The following is a 23053-nucleotide window of genomic DNA, read 5'->3' as shown; positions in this document are numbered from 1 at the left end:
TGGAGAATGGCCAAAGGATTTTCTTGATGTTCAATGGTTGTCTTGCTCAAAAAATAGCAAGCCAACAAGTGCAGCGATCATAGAACCATTAGCCTTATTTCCCACACTGGAAAGAATATTTCGCGCATACTGAATAGACGATTGGAAAGTAAGATAGAAGAGATGTTGGGGTAAGATCAATTTGAATTCTGGATAGGAAAAAGCTCCAGAGATGCTATTGGGTTGATGAGAATTATATCAGAACGAATTCTTGATATAAAGGAAGAGTTGTGTTTGTGCTTCTTCACTAGCAAAAAGCGTTCAAATGGGTCAATTGGACGAAACTTCTGCAAATACTCAAAGAAATTGGGATCAACTGGAGAGACCGACGACTCATTCGCAACCTGACATAGAACAACGAGTCAAGTTGCGCTTGAATGAAGAAGAAACCAATAGTGTGGAGATCGGAAGAGGAGTCAGACAAGGGTGTAGTATGTCGCCCCAAGTATTTAACATTTACAGTGAATGTTTAATGAAAGAAACATTAATGGGAATTGGAGACTGCAAGATTGGAGGGCAGATCATTAACAAGGTCAGGTATGCAGATGATACGGTTATTGTAGCTAGAACCGAAGGAGGACTCAACATCGAAATTTCCATATCGAATGGAAATCAACATCGAAAAATCGAAAGTCTGAGAATATACCATGGCGACGTGCCCTTATGAATCAAAGTAGAACAAAGAGAACTTAAAGAGGTCAATAATTTCAAGTATTTGGGAAGTATTTTGACCAAAGACGCTTACTGCACTAAAGAGATCAAGAATTGCCATAGCAAAGAAGCATTCAGCAAGAAAAGATCACTCTTAACTAGCAGGCTTTATATTGAACTAAGAAAGAAGTTGGTCAAATCCTATATGTAAAACATTGGGCTATATGGTTCCGAAACTTGGACATTATGGAAGTAAGATAAGAAATATTTAGAGAACTTTGAAATATGGTGTTGGATGTAGATGGAGAAGATAAAATGGACTGAGAGAGTAATAAACGAAAATGTTTTAAAATGGATAGAAGAGGTCGCTTTTAGCCAGCATCCTTCATAGGAAGGCCAATTGGATTGGATACATCTTGCGAAGAAATTGTAGTCTTCACACTGTCATAGAAAGAAAGATGGAAGGAAAGTGAGGAATAAGAAGAACACAACTGATCAATGATTTGAAAAATAGAAGAAAATATTGGGAATTAAAAGAGAAAGCTGAAGATCGAGAAACGCGGTAAAAACATTTCCAGGCCCAAACCTAAAATAATAATAATAATTATAATAACCCTTATTAGTTCCAGGACCTGCTAACAGGCAGAATACTTAATAATAATAATAATAATAATAATAATAATAATAATAATAATAATAATAATAATAATAATAATAATAATAATAATAATAATATATTAAAGTTATTTTGTAAATACATATATATTCTTTAAGCAGAAATAAAATATTATGTATGTCAGTGCATACTGCAATAAATGTCAAAGTTGCAGACATTTATTTATATATGCTAACAGTTGTAATTTTAGAAATTTATTACGTAACTGCGAATTAGCTTAAGAAATACTGTGTACTTCAAGAACTTTATTATCAATGGTCCGTTTTATATGTTACCAAAAACTCTTTTTCTTATTTCCCAGAAAAGAAGCAATGGATATGTTAACCGATTTGGCTGTGAAGAAGAATTCTCCGTCTGAGTCTGGTGGAATGTCTCTAGGTAGTAAAGTTCGTCGATTATCAGACGGACAAGTGTCGTCACCAACTTCCTCTCCGAGAAGGAGGCGTCTCACCAAAACCCCTAGTCCTGATATTCACACGGTCACAGAAGATAGTAAGTATAGGCTATGAAACTCTTTAGAACCTTTTTACTTGAAAATCTTGATAAATAACAGGTGTTATGCGTATATAGGCATAACACATATAACGCAAAATACACAGCTACCATTCTATGCCAATGGTAGGTACAAGAAAATCAACGTTCCTAGCTCAACAAAATTTCCTTATGTTATTTATTCTTAATAATAATAATAATAATAATAATAATAATAATAATAATAATAATAATAATAATAATAATAATAATAATAATAATAATAATAATAATAACATAATTTTACATTTTAACAAAACTTTAAGAATTTTCTCCCTGGTGCTGATAGGCCATAATACCACGCGCTTAGTCTATTAGCAGAGTTTCATTGACTTGTAAGTTGTGGTAATGTATTAAACTATTCATTAAAAAAAATACACATGGACTTCATATTTATTTATAATGAGTAGTAAATACTGAAGTTAAATATAACAAGCTGAATTTGTAACATTCATATATCAAGCCTTCTCGTTCTCTTAAATGATAATAAAGATATGAGAATTGCAATCAATTAATGAAGTCGTTTCATCAAAACAAATAAATTCTATGATTAATTCACCTTTTAATGATTTAAAAAGTAAATATTATTCAATGAAATTTTCTTCAAGGTAATATGTAATTCGCTTTTCGAATATAATTTTATTAAATTGTGTGTTAGTTTATTGTATGCATACCTAATCGTACTTATACAAAATGTTTAGTCATTTATGTATTATGGTTTGTAACTTGCGTACTTCTACTATTATTATTGCTGTCTGTTTTGTACTTTATAAAAGTGATGTGTTACTTCATGCATTTATCGCCAATTTATGAAATTGACAACGATAGGTTTATTCTTGTCTTTAGCATCAAATCAAGAATTATTTTCGTCCACTGATCAAAATGTCTTTTCGGAAGTGCCGTGCCTATTTTCACAATCTCCGTCATTTCTGTCTTTCTGATTCTTTTGTCCATCTTTGCGTACCGTTCGTAGCATTATCTCTCCATTCTTTGCTAAGCAATCTGTAGGTTCTACATTTCTGATTTTGTTAGTGTTCATATCTTCAATTTATACATCAAAGACAAAATACGTTCATATTTCCGCATAGTGAATCATATTTAACATTATTTGTCTCAACGGTATGTAATTTTTCAAATGTGGTATTGTTTTACTATCTGGCAAATTAGAAGTGGTATTATCATCACATGTCATGAAATATGATGTTAAAATACTTTTATGAATATCGTATTGCATGAACATCAGTAAAATCACCTTTTAAATACATAAGACTTCTTTATAAGAGATCAGTATTTTTTTGGCATTTTAGAAAGTAGTACGGATAATCCAAAAGCAAATTAAACATGCTATTAGGTAATCTAAATATTATTTTGAAACGTTTCTGTATACTTTATGTAAAGTCGGCCAATAGATGTATGCTTTAGCGCACGTACTCCTCCACTTCGATTCCATTTTAATGTCACTTGTTGATGTTAAATCACACTTTCCTGCTTTTCAACACTATGTGAGAGTACATAGTACTTATTTCCTGTTACAGAAGAGGAAGGTTTAGCTCATTCATGTTTGAAAGAATTCGTTTCAAAGATAATTAATTTAACTGTGTGGAATATTTGATTCGAGAAAAGTATGAAAGAACTAGAAGCGGCTTTCTTTTTGCAATAATTAATTATTTAAAATTAGTTGCACACTTGCTTTAACATAACTTGCACTGTATTCCGTACTTTTTAAAAAAAATAATTTAAAAGTATAATTTTATAAAAAAAAAGTACAGTTACTGTAAATTCATGACGTAATTTATGTGAACAAGAAAACTGAGAAATCCTTTTATTTATTCAGAAGTGTATTTCCTTGAACACTGAATATTGAAAATGCTTTACATGGTGATAGTGGTAAGCAAGATATACTTGAAGAGCTAAACTTTGTTTCCCGAATACGCTTATTCCTTTTTCTCTTTTTTCTTTTTCTTTTTTCTGTGTAACAGAATAGTACTCCTAACTTAAAGGACAGGATCTATCCATTCTGAAAATATTTTACGAGGAAATTGGTCAAGAAACGCACATTTTTATGAATGGTCACTACCCGATGAATGGGTAGTATGGCACTTATAAGACCAATATTAGAATTTATCTTCCTGTAATGATTTTGCCTTCATCTATTCCTGCTTTTGTTTTCATCTATTTACTGAAGGGAATATGAGTTATTGTTAATATTTTTATTATTTCTTATACAAAATAATAGACAAGCAAGCAAACAAATACTTTTTGTCATATTTGCGTAAAGCTGGAAGTTGAGATAGCTGGAAATTGAAGGTATGTGTATGCGATGCATACAATTATAATTACGTAATTATTAGTTTGAAGTCTGCGAAATATCATATTGTTGAATTCCTATAAATTGAAATAATCAGAACCTAAATTCCTTCTGTGATGTTTGATTACTAGGTATTAACAGGCATGATCTTCTTTCAGGATTTGGTGGCCCACTTAGTAAAGTCAATCATTTTGGTGCTTCTAATAACATATCAAAGGAATCATTACGGAAGCAATCAAGCATGGAGCTAAGTTTTAGCGGCACTGATAAGGAAGAAAGAATCATATCACCTATATGCGAGTCACCGGACAGCGACGGCAAGCCTAAACGACCAACATTCCTTAATTTAGATGGTACTGGGTCCAGAAGACAAAAGTACCTGTTCATGAACTCATCCTCTGTAAGCGAAGTGGAAGAAGAAACGCCTCATAGTTTAAGTCAGTGCCACAGCAGTGATACAACTGATTGCAAAGACAATAGTCTTTTATCAGAGCCAAGTAGTATGCCTCCTACAAATTTTAGTTACCATAACCCTGCGTATCAGTCAGCGAACTTGACGCATAACAATCAAAATGCTCCGTTAGAAGTGGCCTCTCCAATCACTTCGTCTGATCAGGACATTCCAACTAAACTCTTCAGTCAGAAGGATGGTACTCAGGGTCTTTTAAAATGGAAAGGTGTAGTTTTCACCCCAGACGAAGAAGATCACACGCTAACTGAAGATTCGATCGCTAGTCAACACGAAGACAGCTTTAAGCCAGATATTGAAGACGAAGGACAGGTGAGTCTAACAAATTTTGTGTAACGAACAAGAAATTTAGAGCCTAATTCAGGGATATCCATTCCTTTATACCAGCAGTTCATGTTATCCAAAGCTACTAAGAATTATCAGTCAGAGAAAACGTTAATATATGAGTAAGCTTTGGTAGAAGAGTGATTTCCTGGGTAACTACTTTCTCGTAAAATAACAATGTTTCCATTAGTGAAATTCACAAATTCCTTTTTAAGTTATTTTCTCTCGTACAGCCTACAATGCCAAATTCCACGTAGAGCCATAATAGTAGAAAATGACATAATTAGAGCTTCTGCGGTATAGTTGACAAGACTTCTACTTATCAACTGGATAACCTAGTTTCGTTTCACGTTTAATTGTTGTCCAGATCTGACTTAGGTGTTCCAGCGTCTGTTAAATTTATACCTGTATAACCTGAGGCTACAGGCGGTAGGAGCGTGATGCTCTATGCACGATCTTTCCTGCGTGCCGAGATTATGAAAATATGGAGCCTTTCGCTTCATACTGCCCATGGGCCACAGTGACCTGCCAAGAATTTTATAAAATGAAATATAATTAAAATTCATAAACGTTATATAAAATCTGGAACCATTAATTATTTTCAGTTTGCAATAAGAAAGAGGGGAGAGAAACTTCGTAAATTTTACAGACTATAGACCTCCACCATATTTGTTTGTTTCTTAACAATTGATGTGACATATATAATTGTCTGCTCTTCAGTTTTCTTAGTAGTTTGTTGTTAATCCTCCAAGAATGTACTTTGACGATGGTTTAGTGGAAACGGAAGCTTCTCTTTCTAATTTATTTATTTATTTATTTTCGTTTTTATTTAATCTACCCGGTAAAATTAATTGTGATGAATTGATGAAAATATTGTGATGTATTTCTAACAACATATGCAAGTAGACCAGTTTTACATTTATGATAACGATATATGCATTTATGATATTTGAAAGATGAAACTTTATGTGAATTACAACTATTTAAAAGAAAAATCAAATCAAATCTTTAGATCTGCATTTTTCGTTAATATCATGATTCCTAATCTGAAACGAATATGTAGGTATAATAATAAGAAGAGTTTTAAAAATCTCGACATTCTGTAGTTTATTTCTGTTTTTGAATAATTCTTCCGATATTTTGAATAATATCTAATTTTTCGTATTTAATTGCAAACACTGTGATCAGAAATACATAGAAATAAGTTCTGTCTTTTAGATTCAGAGAAGTGCTGTGGTATTTGTTAATTCAAAACTTTGTCTTCGTTTAAGACCTTTGATGATTAAGTAAACATTTTAAATGGCTTAAGTTGAAAATTATTTTTATATGGCATTGTACTCTTGTCTCTCTTTCTCAGATTTATTTATTATTATTATACATTGTATCAAGAAGTAAATTTATTACGGCGTACCTTTTTTCTGTTGATAATGTTTGTAAGTAGGACAAGAATGGTCCATGAAAGTTAAACGGATGGCTCGTTTACATATATAAATCAATCCAGGTGTAAACTGCTGTGTGCAGTATCTAATAACGTTTTCAGATTCAGGTTCTGGAGTTCCGTGCATTTAATTACATGAAAAACACAATATTGGGTGACAGCCTTTTCATAAAAGTTACAATTACGATATAAAATAATATTTTTATCAAATTAGTTTGCTTGTTCATCAAGCTCAAATACATGTCACATAGCAAACTAAGTTTGATTCAAGCTTGCGGTACATTTGATATATTACATTAAAAGTTTGCAGAAAATTTGTATTGTTTATTGGCTTGAACCAAACGTGAATTAAGTATACTCGAAAAATGAAATTAATACAAACTTGTCACGTCAAGCTTCAGTGCGATTACCCCAACATTATATTTTGCTTGTTTACCGGTTGAAGCTTTCAGGATATGGCCTGAAAAATGGTATAATTGTTTCTCTATGTAAAGTTTAAATAACAGTAGGATTTAATAATTGGTGATGACAGACAAATAATTAACTGTAAATTTGTATACTGTGTATAAATGTTCTGTCAAATTTCTGAGAAAATCAAAATTAAAGAGTAGAGATAATCGCAACACCTTGTTTCCTCTAGTTCCACTCTTTTCTCTGAGTTCTGGAGATTGTATCAATTGAATTTCTATCTGTCCAATATAAATCTTAGATTTAATGGCATTTAATCCTACATCAATCATCTTTAGAGGAAGTTAAAACGGGAAACAAATACCATCTGTTACTGAGTAAAACTAAACGAAATTATAGGTTACATTATATGTACATTTTTGATTAATCTTTCAATCCTACTGTAGTTCCGGAACGACAGGCTGTAAACTTATGTTAAATCCAACTGTCATTCGGGAACGACGCGACCATTTAAAATTTAACATACCAACCAAAAATGAATTTTGTATGATCTTTTATTTGAGAAAGTAATTTTTAATGCTTTGTGAATTATCTACTGGTAAACCTGATCCAAGAATGCCTTTCAATCATTGTAGAAAGGAAACTGAAGAAAGTGTACCATTATCATTCATAACACTCAAGCGTTGTTACTTTGCAACAAATAAAGTTACCGTTTGCAATGATTATGCATATATGTCTTGTACGGAAACCGGCATCTTCTAGTAGATTGGTACTTTTTCTTTTATTTCTGAAGGTTTCAACCGTTTCTGAAGGTTTCTGAAGGTAGATTAAAAACTCACAAAGATATGATTTTTTAAAATAACCCTTATTTTCTCCAGGACATAGAGCTTTGTTAATTTAAATACTCCTAGGATCGAAAGTGTTAAATGCAGACATTCTACATATTTGAACGTTATATTCCGTATTCAGGAAAGATAAACTACCGAAGAAAAGAATTTTTGTTTTGAGATTCACAAGCCCCTTATTATTAATCATTGGTGTACTTTTTCTGAACTAAAATTAAAAATAAAGTAATTGTTCATAAAAATAAAATATAGACTAAACAATTAAATACAAAATAAGGATGTGTTCTAGGGATCTTTTCATATAAAATATCTCTAAGATGGCAGGTTTCAATGTCTACACTTCCTAAGTTCTAAATTAGGAAATTCTATTCATTCGAGTCTCCATGAAAATAATCTAAAGTCTTAAATTCATTTTGAAATAAATAATTTTATTCCAATATTTTTGAAAGTAGCATATTATAATCTTCTTGAATGGAATAGCGGAAGGATTGGTATCTCTAAAATAACTAACCACTGAATAATTGATTATTTTAGAGCGATGCTTGTGACGAAGTGACTTCTTATGAGATTATTTCCTTTAACAGGTAATCACTGTGGAACTTACAAAGGGATGGAACAGTCGTCTTGGGTTTAGTCTTCAGGGAGATGGGAATAGCCACACTTTCATCAGTGCTGTGTATGCAGATAGTGTGGCTGCGAAAGATGGAAGGTTACAAGCCGGGGACCAAGTGCTTATGGTTAGTGCATTGACATATTTGATTCTCAAAATACTAAATCTTCGTCTGTTTATTGGTTTATTTATTATTACATATTATAAGCAAGGTCCAAGGTGGAGTATCGAAAAAGCAAGTGTAATTTCATCCTTCTTTATATGATAATGATTATTATTATTATTACTGTAAAATTTGAGTTCTACTATTTTCCTTAATTATGTATTAAAATTACATACACGTACACATTTTCTTGAAAATAAAAGTGAAAACTTCTTCGCGGAAATCCTAATATAATTTTCATAAAAATATATTAGTTTCTTGTTACGCTTAAAAATAAAGCTAGTGCAAGATGAACCTTTATTATTAGTAGTTACATAAAAATTGAAAATTGTGTGTTCAGTAAGTAAATACAGAAATAAACATCACATATGCTCTGTCAATAAAATGTTCACGATTACTTTCTATTAGCAAACACTTCTTTTAGTTTAGAAAGATCATTAGCGTGAATCTAAATGTTTGTGTATTTTATTTATTTTTATATGAGTTTAGATGAAATTTACATTTGAAGTTGAAAAACTATATATTTCCTTTCTTTTTTTTAATGAGTGAAAAGAAAGAAGAAGTCAGAAGAAAAAGATAAAAGAATCTCTCTCTCTCTCTCTAATCTTTTTTCTTTCTTTCTTTCTTTTTTCTTAAAGAAAGAAAGAAAAAGAATGACGTACCTTCCTTCCCCATTCCTTTCTCCTCCCCTTTTCTCTCTCTCTTTCTTTCTTTCTTTTTAAATTCTCTTTTCCTTCTTCTTCATGATCATTTCTTCCCCTTTCTTTTTTCAATTCTCTTTCCCTTCTTCTTCATGATCATTTCATCTCCTTTCCTTTTCTTTCTTTTTCAAATTTCTTCTTTCTTTCTTTTCTCAATTTTCTTTTCCTTTTCTCCATGATCATTTCTTCTCCTCTCCTTCTTTATACGCATTTCCATTACTTTTTATTTCATAATCATTTCTTCTCTTGTCCTTTTTCAAATTTCTTCTTTCTTCCTTTCTTTTTCAAATTTCTTCTTTCTTTCTTTATACACATTTCCATTCCTTTTTATTTCATTGATGAATGACATATTTGTAATCTGGACCCATGTACACTGAAATATTTCGTACACTTTTTACACAGTAGATCCCTTCCCTATCCACTTTTTTTTACCATCTTATCTGTCTGTCTAGAATGGACTCCATGAAACACGTATATTCCAAACTCACTAACACCATGCCAACTCTTCACTCCAAAAGTTTCTACAGATCTTTGACCTCTACAGAGGTTGCGTTTATCCCATCTTTCCAATGGTCTTACGAATTCTCCTAACATCTATGCCTTCTAAAGTCCGCAATAACATATTAATACAATATAATAAAATACAATATGGCTGACAGTGATTTAATGACTATTGACGGAATACCTTTCTTTATTATTCTTTGTCTTTGCTAAGACATTCAGTCTTGAAAGCTAAGTATCTTACGTATAACAGGATGAGGCCAGTAACTCGTACCTGGCTGTTACCACGGCTTATATAAAATAGAATCTCGAAAGAAACTAGGACATATCAAACCATATGGGACAAATTTAATTAAGACATTCTACTCTTTTGAAAGGACTGATTATACGTATATCGGTCTATAAATTTATATTTATCGTTATTTTAGTAGCAAAGGAGGAATTGTAGATAAAAAAATAATGTTTGAAGCAAAATTTTCTCATTTTCTTGCCTACACTTCGTGTTTGAATTTAAAGTTACTACGTTTCATTTTAGAAGATATTACTTGTGACCTGAATATACCACTTTCGTTCTGTTGTGGACGTTGCCAATTTCATCATTGATAATATTCTGACCTTAGTTGTCAAAAGTATTTAGTTTCAAACTAACTTTCCTTAATTTTAGAACACGTGGACGAGTAGTGTTCTGTGTTTAAGGTTAGTTTAAAGTGACAAGTTTTACCGATAGATGTCACTACAGTCGCCGTATCTGTCTCATGTATTTTATATCTTTCACGAAAATTCCCGATTTCTCTTACAAATTTCAATCTAGAGACTTCAAATTTTTAGAGAAGGAACTTCATAACCTATGGAAGGCAACAATCCGTGCCGATATTTTATTTAGAATTTTCTTCTTTGTTGAAATGGCTTGATTGTTGAAATAGATATCCAAACTTTTAATAATGTAGCTGTTTCAACAATGAAGAAAATTCTAGATAAAAAACGGCACGGATTGTTGCCTTCCATAGGTTATGAAGTTCCTTCTCTAAAAATTTGAAGTCTCTAGATTGAAATTTGTAAGAGAAATTGTAAATTTTCGTGAAAGGTAAAAAATACATGTGAAAGATACGAAGATTGTAGTGACATCTATTGGCAAAACTTGGCCCTTTACACCATCCTTAACTCTGATTTTTTGAGCAAAATTTTAATATCGTTTTAATTGCAAGGAAAGAATATCAGAAAAGTAAAACGTTTGAAACAAATGCTTCTCTTTTCCCGTGCATCGTGAATCTGTATCTAAAAATAAATAAATAAATAAATAAATAAAAATAAAAAAAATACTACTTTTGGTCTGAATAGGGTATTTAATGTATTGTATTTTTGTTTGAAGTCTCTAAGAGTTCAGTTAAGATTCTGGTTTGAATTAATGACCCTATGTATGAGATATTTACACTTAACTTTCAAGGTTGAATGTCTCTTCAACAGAGTGACGGAAGTTCGAATGTGATGAGGGAATAATGTTTATATATATAAATACTACCTGAGATGAGTGTTCTTCACTAGTTACATATAAAATGAATAAAATAATATTTGAAACGCACAAAACATATGTCTTATGGCTTAGAAAATTTGTTGCCGTGAGTTTTAATTTCCTGAAATTTCGAAGTTCCTCCACATCAAAGTCGTAACTTAGTCGAACGGTTCAAAACGCATCACCGTTTTCCTGCGCCCACCATACTGAACATGCCCGCTTTTCTAATTCTTTGGAGTATAATTTCCTAAATAAAAGATGAATTTTTATGCCAAATTTTGTGACTTTATGTCCACCTTTCGAAATCTTGCAGTTGAACAAGATGTTCATATTCATGTATTAAAAGGGTCCATTTGCCAAGTTTCGTGTGTTTGTATTCAACGATTCAGGAAAATAAATAAAACGTAATAATAGTTAAAATTTTCTTTTTTTCTGGGAAGAATTTCGAAAAGTCATACAAATGAATGATATACGTATATGTATGTACCAAATTTCACAGAAGTAAATCCCCACGCTGAGCGGGTTTGCATATCCAGGCTCCTAACTATGAAAATATTTACGATCACTTCAACCCCAATCATTTCACAGATTCAACCTGTTGTATAAAAGTTATTAGGACATAAAATTGAATGTAATTTATACGAAAAACCCTTTTATGCATTGCAAGATCTGTAACGTCCAAATATTCACCACAAACTTATAGTTGTATCGACATAAACAAAACAAAAAAGTGTGGAGCAGGAAACCACTTTACAACACAAAAGTCAAAAGAGGTCACTGAAGACATACGAACTGGTCGAGCGGTTTGGGTGACTAGTCTGTCAATCAGAAGTTTATGTGTTCAAACCCTGTAGAAAATATTAGTTTTGTTTTTTTTTTTTTTCTTAAAAGTGTGTTCCTATTTTCATCAGAGGACTGAGAACATTTCTTTGAATAAATCTTTGGAAATTACTTTTCTCTCAAATTCGATTAGAAGCGAACATTATATGAATTGCTAATCTAAAATCCACAGCTGAGAACAAAATATTAAGTATGTTCAATATGTCATTATTATCATTTGATTTGTAATTAAAAAGTAATTATAAGCATTGACGATTTCAGAAGATTCTCCCCGGTAATGGTCAAGATATGAATGAGAAAAAACTGATAAAACATTATTAGTCTACTTTGAGCATGATCGAAAATAACTTATGGCCACGAAGGGGAAATTTATGTCGACAGGGTCTCAAATTCTCCGACGGGTCATGACCTGAAATTATCATTGTTTGAAAGGTTTCCTTAACAAATAGAATATTATATTTATTTCTCCTTCTACGTTTTGAAATGGAAAAATCATAATTTTAAATAGAATTATAATACGATAAGCATAAAGATTTATACAACTAATGAAGTAAATATCCTTGTGTAAGTTATCGATTTCTATTCGGATTAAAACTCGAATATTCGTTTGCATCACACTTTAAAGTAAATCCTCTCTATATATAGTTCCTACTGGAAAGCATGTTTAACTCCAATTACTTAATCAATATTTTTAATAATATATTTTTATTGTAATACTCTTACTATTCAATGTTGTATGCACTTAATTTCCCAAAGCAAAACCTCACAAATGTATAATTGACTAGTAAATATTATCAAATAAATTATCATTTAGTTTACGTAAACATTGCATCGCCTGATTTGAAACTTCGTATTTTAAATAATAATAATAATAATAATAATAATAATAATAATAATAATAATAATAATAATAATAATAATAATAATAATAATAATAATAATAATAATAATAATAATAGTAGTAGTAGTAGTAGTAGTAGTAGTAATAAAATCATAGCCATATCTTTATCAGAATTTCAGGCTTAGTCAATAAATGAATTCAACATAGTCTCTATTCGAAGCTCTATTTAATCGAATCAGATAGAAATACGAAGAGGAACTTCGAGAACAGATAAAATAAAAATGTTACTTTGGTGGGTTTGGATGTAACTTTTAAGAGTTAGTTTTTTTTTTTTTTTTTTGCAAATTGCAGACAAATGCCTTGGACACTTTTTTCTTTTCTTTAAGTTAACTGATTCACCGAACGTATCTGACATATGAGTAACTTGTCTCTATATTCTACTCGGTTATACACGTTTTACAATCTTTTCCATTAACCTTGAACGACAAGAACACGAACACAAAAACATCCACATAGGTATGACAGTTAATACTCATAACCTCCCCCACGGGGAATCGAACCCGGGACCACATACACCTGAGGCACACGTGCTAGCCACTAGACCAGCGGGAAGAGCAAATAAAATGTATTTTGTAGTGTCTGAAGTTTATAGCTATTTCACCCTGTTGTAGTATGTTTATTGATTTTTTAATGTTTACCGTATTCGTTACTTTGAGGAATGATATATATTATTGATATAGGTTTTATTACATATTCGGCCATAAATATTATATAAATTATCAGAATTATTCATGATCTTCCATGGAAATTCACTGGTGCATGCGCAGTAGACAGACAGTGTAATTGGAAGATGAGTTCAACAGAGATTATAGGGCTATATTCCGCCGATTATATTTTATTTAATAACTATTTAGAAGAGATAACGAAAACGAGTCTACATAATGAAGATGGAATTTCCGTAGAAGATAGAATGGTGAGGTGTATACGGTTTGGGGTTGATATGGTTGTTGTTGTAGAATCTAAAAAGAAAATTAATAAGATGTAGAAAACTTGAGAAAGGCTTGTGAAGAATATGGGATGAAAATAAATGTTAGAAAGACAAAATCCATGGTGATTGAAACGAAGCGATCGGTGTGAAATATAGAAGTAGGAGCGGGAAAAAACAACAAGTGATTAGTTTTCGATATCTGAGTACTATTACTAGTGATGATTTGACATGCGAACGTGAAATAAAAGCAAGGATAGAAATGGCGAAAAGAGCCTTTAGGATGGAGGAAATAGTATTTTGAGGGGTATGGTGGCAGGGAAGAGAGGGAGAGGACGAATTAGACTATATAGAAACAGAATTAGGCTATTGGCGATATCAAAACAGAAAAATCGTATGTGAAGATGGAGAGGTTAACAGAAGATCGTGGAGCATGGCAGCTTCTCAGCTGCGGTAAGTGACCCGCTGGTAATGGCGGAATACTTCTGATATAATGATACTGATGATGCACAGTAGGAACAGAAATATCCACTTTACTGTCATTGCTAATACGAATCACAATGCAAATTTCTACAGGTTGTCAAAATACCTCGCTCTAAAAGCTGTAGAAAACTATCTGTTACTATGCGAGGGAAAATCATAGGTCGAGCAACAATTAGACAAATTGCCATTCAGATAGCTAGGGGTATGAGCTGTGACGAGAAAACAGTGAAGAAATTGATTTAGCGGTATGAAGAAGGTAGTGAATATTTCACATCTTGGCCAAGAAGTAGGAGACCAATAATAATAATAATAATAATAATAATAATAATAATAATAATAATAATAATAATAATAATAATAATAATAATAATAATAATAATAATAATAATAATCATCATCATCATCATCATCATCCCAGGAATTTATATTTATTTCCAGCAAAACTTTTGCATACCCTCCTAGTGCAATATGATGTTTTTGTAAAACGGCAATTATAAAATTGTCAAGCTGAATTTGAAAGTCATAATAAGTAGTGCTTTATTTACTTATTGCACAATTCTTTTATGCCAGTAGCTTTCGCCACCTTACTCGCTCTTCATGCTTACTCAGGAGGAAGCTGCAGGTCCCTAGGTTGGGAACTACTGCTTTCCACCAAGGAATTCAGACAGCCTGTTAGAAATTTGCGTTCTGACCAACATCAGAAAATTGTGTTCTTCTGTTTCTACTGCGCATGCACCAGTGAATTTCCATGGAAGATCATGAATAATTCTGATAATTTATATAATATTTATGGCCGAATATGTAATAAAACCTATATCAATAATATATATCATTCCTCAAAGTAACGAATACGGTAAACATTAAAAAATCAATAGACATACTACAACAGGGTGAAATAGCTATAAACTTCAGACACTACAAAATACATTTTATTTGTTCTTCCCGCTGGTCTAGTGGCTAGCACGTGTGCCTCAGGTGTATGTGGTTCCGGGTTCGATTCCCCGTGGGGGAAGTCAGGAATTTTAACTGTCATACCTACGTGGATGTTTTTGTGTTCGTGTTCTTGTCGTTCAAGGTTAATGGAAAAGATTGTAAAACGTGTATAACCGAGTAGAAAATAGAGACAAGTTACTCATATGTCAGATACGTTCGGTGAATCAGTTAACTTAAAGAAAAGAAAATAGTGTCCAAGGCATTTGTCTGTAATTGTAAAAAAAAAAAAAAAAAAAAAAAAAAAAAAAAAAAAAAAAAAAAAAAAAAACCTCTTAAAAGTTACTTTCAAACCCACCAAAGTAACATTTTTTTACCTGTTCTCGAAGTTCCTCTTCGTATTTCTATCTGATTCGATTAAATAGAGCTTCGAATAGAGACTATGTTGAATTCATTTATTGACTAAGCCTGAAATTCTGATAAAGATATGGCTATGATTTTATTACTACTACTACTACTACTACTACTACTATTATTATTATTATTATTATTATTATTATTATTATTATTACTATTATTATTATTATTATTATTATTATTATTATTATTATTATTATTATTTAAAATACGAAGTTTCAAATCAGGCGATGCAATGTTTACGTAAACTAAATGATAATTTATTTGATAATATTTACTAGTCAATTATACATTTGTGAGGTTTTGCTTTGGGAAATTAAGTGCATACAACATTGAATAGTAAGAGTATTACAATAAAAATATATTATTAAAAATATTGATTAAGTAATTGGAGTTAAACATGCTTTCCAGTAGGAACTATATATAGAGAGGATTTACTTTAAAATGTGATGCAAACGAATATTCGAGTTTTAATCCGAATAGAAATCGATAACTTACACAAGGATATTTACTTCATTAGTTGTATAAATCTTTATGCTTATCGTATTATAATTCTATTTAAAATTATGATTTTTCCATTTCAAAACGTAGAAGGAGAAATAAATATAATATTCTATTTGTTAAGGATACCTTTCAAACAGTGAAGATTTCAGGGCATGACCTGTCGGAGAATTTGAGATCCTGTAGACATAAATTTCCCCTTCGTGGCCATAAGTTATCTTCGATCATGCTCAAATGGACTAATAATGTTTTATCAGTTTTTTCTCATTCATATCTTGACCATTACCGGGGGAGAATCTTCTGAAATTGTCAATGCTTATAATTAGTTTTTTACTACAAATCAAAGGATAATAATGACATATTGAACATACTTAATATTTTGTTCTCAGCTGTGGATGTTAGATTTGCAATTCATATAATGTTCGCTTCTAATCGAATTTGAGAGAAAAGTAGTTTCCAAAGATTTATTCAAAGAAATGTTCTCAGTCCTCTGATGAAAATAGGAACACACTTTTAAGAAAAAAAAAAAAAAACAAAACTAATATTTTCTACAGGGTTTGAACACATAAACTTCTGATTGACAGACTAGTCACCCAAACCGCTCGACCAGTTCGTATGTCTTCAGTGACCTCTTTTGACTTTTGTGTTGTAAAGTGGTTTCCTGCTCCACACTTTTTTGTTTTGTTTATGTCGATACAACTATAAGTTTGTGGTGAATATTTGGACGTTACAGATCTTGCAATGCATAAAAGGGTTTTTCGTATAAATTACATTCAATTTTATGTCCTAATAACTTTTATACAACAGGTTGAATCTGTGAAATGATTGGGGTTGAAGTGATCGTAAATATTTTCATAGTTAGGAGCCTGGATATGCAAACCCGCTTAGCGTGGGGATTTACTTATGTGAAATTTGGTACATGATACTAGTTTATGAAGACGACCCTATGTTAAGTTGTATCCTAGTTATTTATGTCTATATCCAGTTATATCCAAGTTATTTATGTCTATATCCAGTTACATCTAAATTATTTATGTTTATACCCAGTTAACATCCAAGTCATTTATATCTATATCCAGTTATGTCTATATCTAGTTACATCCAAATTATTTATGTCTATATCCAGTTACATTCTAGTTATTTACGTCTATACCCAGTTATATCCAAGTTATTTATGTTCATATCCAGTTATATCCAAATTATTTATATTTATATCCAGTCACATAGAAAATATTTATGTCTGTATCCAGCTGGATGCAGCTTATTTATGTATATATCGAATTTTATCCAAATTATTTACCCAATTACATTCAAGTTATTTATGTCCAGCACTTGAAAAGAAACATACGATAATAGTAAAGTTTCCTTTGTTTAATCTTTCTAAGTATTTTTCAAAATTTATGCACCTCAATGAGATATTCGAATTTTGTGTATTAAAGGGTATTCATATATGAAATTTATTTTCTTTCTTTGGTGTAGAAATAGTATACAGTAATAGTTAAATTTCCTTATTAGAGGAATGCCCAAAATTCCAATAACTGAATGAAATATTTGTATTCTCTATTAAAAAGAAATAGTGAAAATTTCGTGTCTTTGTGTCCAATAGTTCAGAAATAAATAGTTTAAATTTATCTACTTCTTTGGTCTTACAAAACAAAACAAAAAAACAAATAAACAAACAAACAAACAAAAAACAACAACAACAACAACAACAAAACACCTTCTTCTGGGTTTGTGGCATTGAATGTTTTCAACTGAATAATATATTCCTATTTTCTGAAGCAAGAAATCTCTTTATCCAAAATTTAATGGCTTTATGTCGAGTTGTTCAAAGAAATATATAATGATAGTAAATATTCTATCCAATAGTAAGTTTTTCGGACACCTTGATGCACGTTTTACTCTATAAGTCAGATCCATGCAGCTAGAGTGTGTTCATGGGTAGTATAGCCCCTAAACATTCTGAAATTTCAGTGAACCAATTAATTGAAATTAATTTAATAAATGTCGATCATTATTTTCTGCTATTAGTATTTGTTATCGGCTATTTGATTTTTCGACTTTGCCGTCATCTTCGGACTTGTCAATTAAGTTGACTGAATAATAACTACCATTTCTTGGTTTTTGATATCTTTTATGTATTGTTATTAAACGATTTGGTGCTATGTTATAACACGAATTTGCAACATCAAAGCTAGATATTGGACTGGGAGTCTTTTACAATATACTTCACCTTTCATTATTTTATTGTTGTAGAAGTGAATTAAAATAAATAATTGTTCTTACAGTTAACAAGGAATGTTCAACTAAAATCTTTAACACTAATACTAGTTTGTGTAATAATTTGTCTTTTTTTGGAAAATATTTCATAAAGCAGCAATGACAAGAGATTGCCTACAGGTAAAAGAACATGTCAACATGGTGACTAAACCTCAACTGAGTGTCAACACACGGCCTGTTGCATGATAGTAGCTATTGATGTTTCAGGCTGATACGGATGATTTTTACTCTACCTCTCCGAAACATTCCTTATTTGTAACATACAAAGAGCGAAAAAGTGATTGACTGGACTGGGACTCGAACCCGATATCTGCGGCATATCGTGCCCATGCGTTAACAACTACAGCAGTTAGGCTGTGGTACAAGACATGTGGTCTGAGTGGAGTGCACTCACTAAAGGAGTGGGAAGTTGTTCGGTTATCCTGGGAAGTGGACTTGGTTGCGTAATGGTTAGTTCATCGGCATGGTATGCTGGAAATCGCGGGTTCGAGTTTCGTTCCAGTCAATCACTTTTTCGCTCTTTGTGTTATTGAATTCGCACCTACAGAGGATTTGGTATGTAAAATAAGTTTAAACCGGTTGTTTCCTCCGTTTATTAATATTTCTTATTTGTATTTGGACTGTGAGAAAGGAACAAATCTAAACGCTGTTTCTTTTTTCTGTGCGAAGCGGCAAATTAGGAAAACAAACAAGAAAAAGAAACATATGCGCTAATTAAAATCACTTAGGAAATAAATATTTGTAAGAGAAATACGAAATATCCTTCTAGTCCATACTCATATTGTTATATAATTTATTGAACCATTTAATTGCATATACCCTTCGTTCAAAATGGTCACCCACTTTCTTTTAAAAGTTTGTTTTTTTTTTTTTTTTTACTACTACTACTACTACTACTACTCACAAACATATTCATAATGAGGTTTACAACAAAGATTCGAAAGAAAGATTTTGTTTCATTCGAATTCTTCCACGGATATGAGTATAGAGATTCTCAAAGCAAGATGAGCACTCAAGTGTCTTTGAATAAGACCGTCCGTTCAGAGTTGCGAATTAGAATTAACTGCTATAATGTTCTTAAATGAACATATTCATGTATGGTGTAATCTGAAGTTTTATGAGAGTCTTATTAATATATATTTATATTTATTTTAGATTTCAGATCATTCACTATACACAATTACTTAGAAAGTCGCCATTTATTCATACTTCTTAAACATAATATTTCTTTGCAGGTAAATGAGGAAAGCGTGGAGACAATGAATACGAGCGAAATTATTGATCTACTGCGGAAGATTAGAGGAACAATTGCCATAACAGTATTGCGTAGAAGTAATTCAACATCAATTCCAAAAGTACAGTTTCCTTGATGATTGGTAATTGCTTATGAGTGTCATGTAACAATAAAATCAATAACAATAAAATTGTTAATATATATATATATATAAAAGTCGATTATTTTTCACAATACTGTGATCAAAAGAAAATCAGAAGTAATTGTGATATAATGCTTAGTAGTTTTACAGGGTACAGTGTTCATTATTTATTTCCTGTTGATAAATCTTTAAGGATATTTAAAAAAAGAGAAAGAAGCTTTACGCTTATTAGTTTAATTTGTTTATCGTTCGCAAGGTACAGAGCTGAATTTAGCTGTGTTAGATGCCTTCCCTAGTCTAAATAGGGTGGGATTTTAAAGAGCCTTTAATGCGTTTTGTTGAGCTGTGCCAAAAGAAGAAAAAACAAAGTGAAAACAACCTTTTTCTTAAAAAAAAGAAACAGTAACATTATTTCCTTTATAAAAAACAGAAAATCAACATGTTGTACGAACCTTTTTAGCTGATAATTAGTTCTTTATACTATTTTTGTTTGCTCAGTTGGTTTTGCTATAGTCTAGAAGTTGTTACTTGTAATTGTGATTGTCATCACCAAAGGATATATGTTTTCAATTTCTCCCAATATGGAAACGTAATATTTTGTTGGTAAAATAGAAATTTACTTTTAAATAAAAATATTATAATTATTGTTGTAGCATTTTCACTCTGGGATTCGAGACAATTGTAGTTTAAGAGTTAGTTGTTAAAATACAAATCCCATTAGAACAATCAAAATTTCATTTATTCCTTGTAGGAAAAAAGAAATGATAATCAAATAAGACATGTCTAATAGAAAATCCTTCTACATTTATTTCTGCCTTAGCGAAGTCGTATCTTTTAAGGTACAAAGTGCAGACTTTATTGTTTTCTTTGAAATATAATTTGCGAAAGATCAAGCTAAGATGAACTCAAAACCAAAGCAAAGTATCGAATCGGCACTTTGAATTTGTTGTAAAATGCCTTTGTGTATAATTTTGTAGTGCAATGAGATTTTACCAATCTTTTTACGTTCATTTTAGTGTTTGGTTTTGGTAATTATTGCAGAAGATGTTCATATTGATTGATTGTTTTCTTTTACGGGTGAAGTCACAATAGCCATATTCACTGTTCAAGTTGAAATATATAGCTTTCTGTGGAAGATATATAGTTTTCTATTAATATTCGACATGGAATTATTTATTTTCCTAGAACAAAAAATTTGTGTGCAAATACGCTTCTAAATTGTGTAACATGGGCATTCTTCCTTTATCATGCTTAGTGTATTGTGATTTAAATTTTATTCAAAAATTATCAATTCAGAAAATACACAATATTTATCCATGCTTAAAATGGATTGTTGTTATGTGTTATTATTAATTGATTTTTTTTTTCGGTAAATGTAAGAACTGCCCTATACAGAAAAATTTTTTAGATATCACTGTATAATCGTGAGAGAACTGTATTTTTCTAAAATAGAAAAAACTTGAACAAAACTTTGTTACACTTTCTGTTATGAAATCCTTTGAATAAGAATAACACAGTTAGTTAAGACTGCATTAAATAATTGAACAATCCTAAATGGATTTCTATTAAACATGCCTGATAACAAGCATCATTGGGAAGTACAAAAGAGGCAATTGTATTTACAGAACGACAGAGTCATTGTAAAAACATTTTAAAACATTAACATCAGTTACTCGCTATAGTTACTGATGATATAATTAAGTTAGTGCTTGGTGACCCCAAATAGCGTTCTTATTTAATAAAAATAAAAAGGAAAATCGAACATGGCCATCTACCTCTGCTTGTAAAATTTCCCTAATTATTAGGTATGGGATGCAAGATAGACGATAAGAGAATTCGCTGCTGTTTACTATCAAAGATAATTTCTAACATATTTATTATCATCCTTGTACTCGTACACATGATTTGCTTTATATTCTCGTATTCAGAGTAATTTGAGCTATCTACTTGCTGTCCTAAACCAATAGAGGACTATAATTGAAAATTGCCAATCACTGTTAACAGACAATGGCATTCATGTTAGAACTTGGGTATGTTTTCTAATCTACAATCAAAGCTCAATTATTACTTACAGTGTGCATTAGAACATAGAAGAAACATTCCGATAAGCTATCAGATCTACTTCAAATGCGCATTTTATTATATAGATCAAAATGTTCACTCATTCACACATTCCTCATTTGATAGTTATATATATATGTAACATACCCAAGCTTTTCTTTCTCAAATTGTTTATTCAACATACTGACAACTAAAATATCTCAATAATAATAATAATAATAATAATAATAATAATAATAATAATAATAATAATAATAATAATAATAATAATAATAATAATAATAATAGACTCAAAGTTTCAATTTATAATCTCTGAATAAAACTCTAGAACATTAGTTTTGGATGAATCATTATTTATTTACATATGAATAATTATGCTTATATTCTAAATCCATATTTTATGTAAACTATAATATGAGTCGTTTATTTCCAAAACGGCTTTTGTTCATTTACAGAAAATCCCAGAAAGCTTTAAAGAAATGTGTGAGCTGCATGTTTTGTAGAACTGGAAATACATCAGTGTGTTCATGTGTAAAACCTGAACATCCTTAGATATTTCCAGTTCTAAAAAATCGCATCCTACCTATAGTTTTTCTCGGTTTTCTATGATTTTCTATAAATGGACAAGAGTCATTTTGGAAATGGACGGACGACTCATGTAGATATTCAGTCTAATTCACATGAACAAGTCTGCTATACTCTGCTGTATGTGTACTCATAGGAATTTGGGCATAAAACATTTATTTATTTATTTATTCTAATTATTTATTTTCTGAAACAACAAGATTTTCCTTCTAGTAATTGAGGTAGTTACTACTAAATGATGTTTTGATTTTTCTAATATTATATAAAAATTACTTAAATTGAAAAACAATGCATTAAGAACCAATTAACCAATAATCATTCTAATAATATAAAGGTAAACTCTCCATTCTCGGGACAGGCCATAAAGGCCCAAGTTACTGTGTGTGAAAGTAAAGGCTCCACGCTTTCTTGACTTAAGCACTCATTAAGGTGTTGTAGTTAACACTATGCTGCATTCCCTTTAACTTTCCAACGTATCCACTTTAAACAGATTAACTAAACCTCATAATTGTATTAGAACGGGAAAATTTTCCCACCCCCACCAGAGATCGAAGCCGCCCAATTGGCAGATAGATGCCTT

The 23053-nt window shown here is 31.0% G+C and overlaps 1 protein-coding gene across 1 annotated transcript in view; it reads left to right on the top strand.

Annotated features, from left to right (window-relative positions):
- Positions 1 to 22347, top strand: part of LOC145662881 (multiple PDZ domain protein-like) — a 692199-nt gene extending 669852 nt beyond the window's left edge. Inside the window, exons 7-10 of the mRNA XM_081728844.1 lie at positions 1668 to 1858; positions 4364 to 4986; positions 8274 to 8426; positions 19687 to 22347. Coding sequence (XP_081584970.1) covers positions 1668 to 1858; positions 4364 to 4986; positions 8274 to 8426; positions 19687 to 19821 — 1102 coding nt within the window. The 3' untranslated portion in view covers positions 19822 to 22347. The remainder of the gene's footprint in view (positions 1 to 1667; positions 1859 to 4363; positions 4987 to 8273; positions 8427 to 19686) is intronic.
- Positions 22348 to 23053: the final 706 nt, after the last annotated feature.

Source organism: Thermobia domestica, chromosome 10, assembly GCF_964235325.1.
Source record: "Thermobia domestica chromosome 10, izTheDome1.hap1.1, whole genome shotgun sequence".
Lineage (NCBI taxonomy): Eukaryota > Metazoa > Arthropoda > Insecta > Zygentoma > Lepismatidae > Thermobia > Thermobia domestica.
Note: the sequence above shows the minus strand (reverse complement) of the source record. Positions and strands in the feature narration are given on the sequence as shown.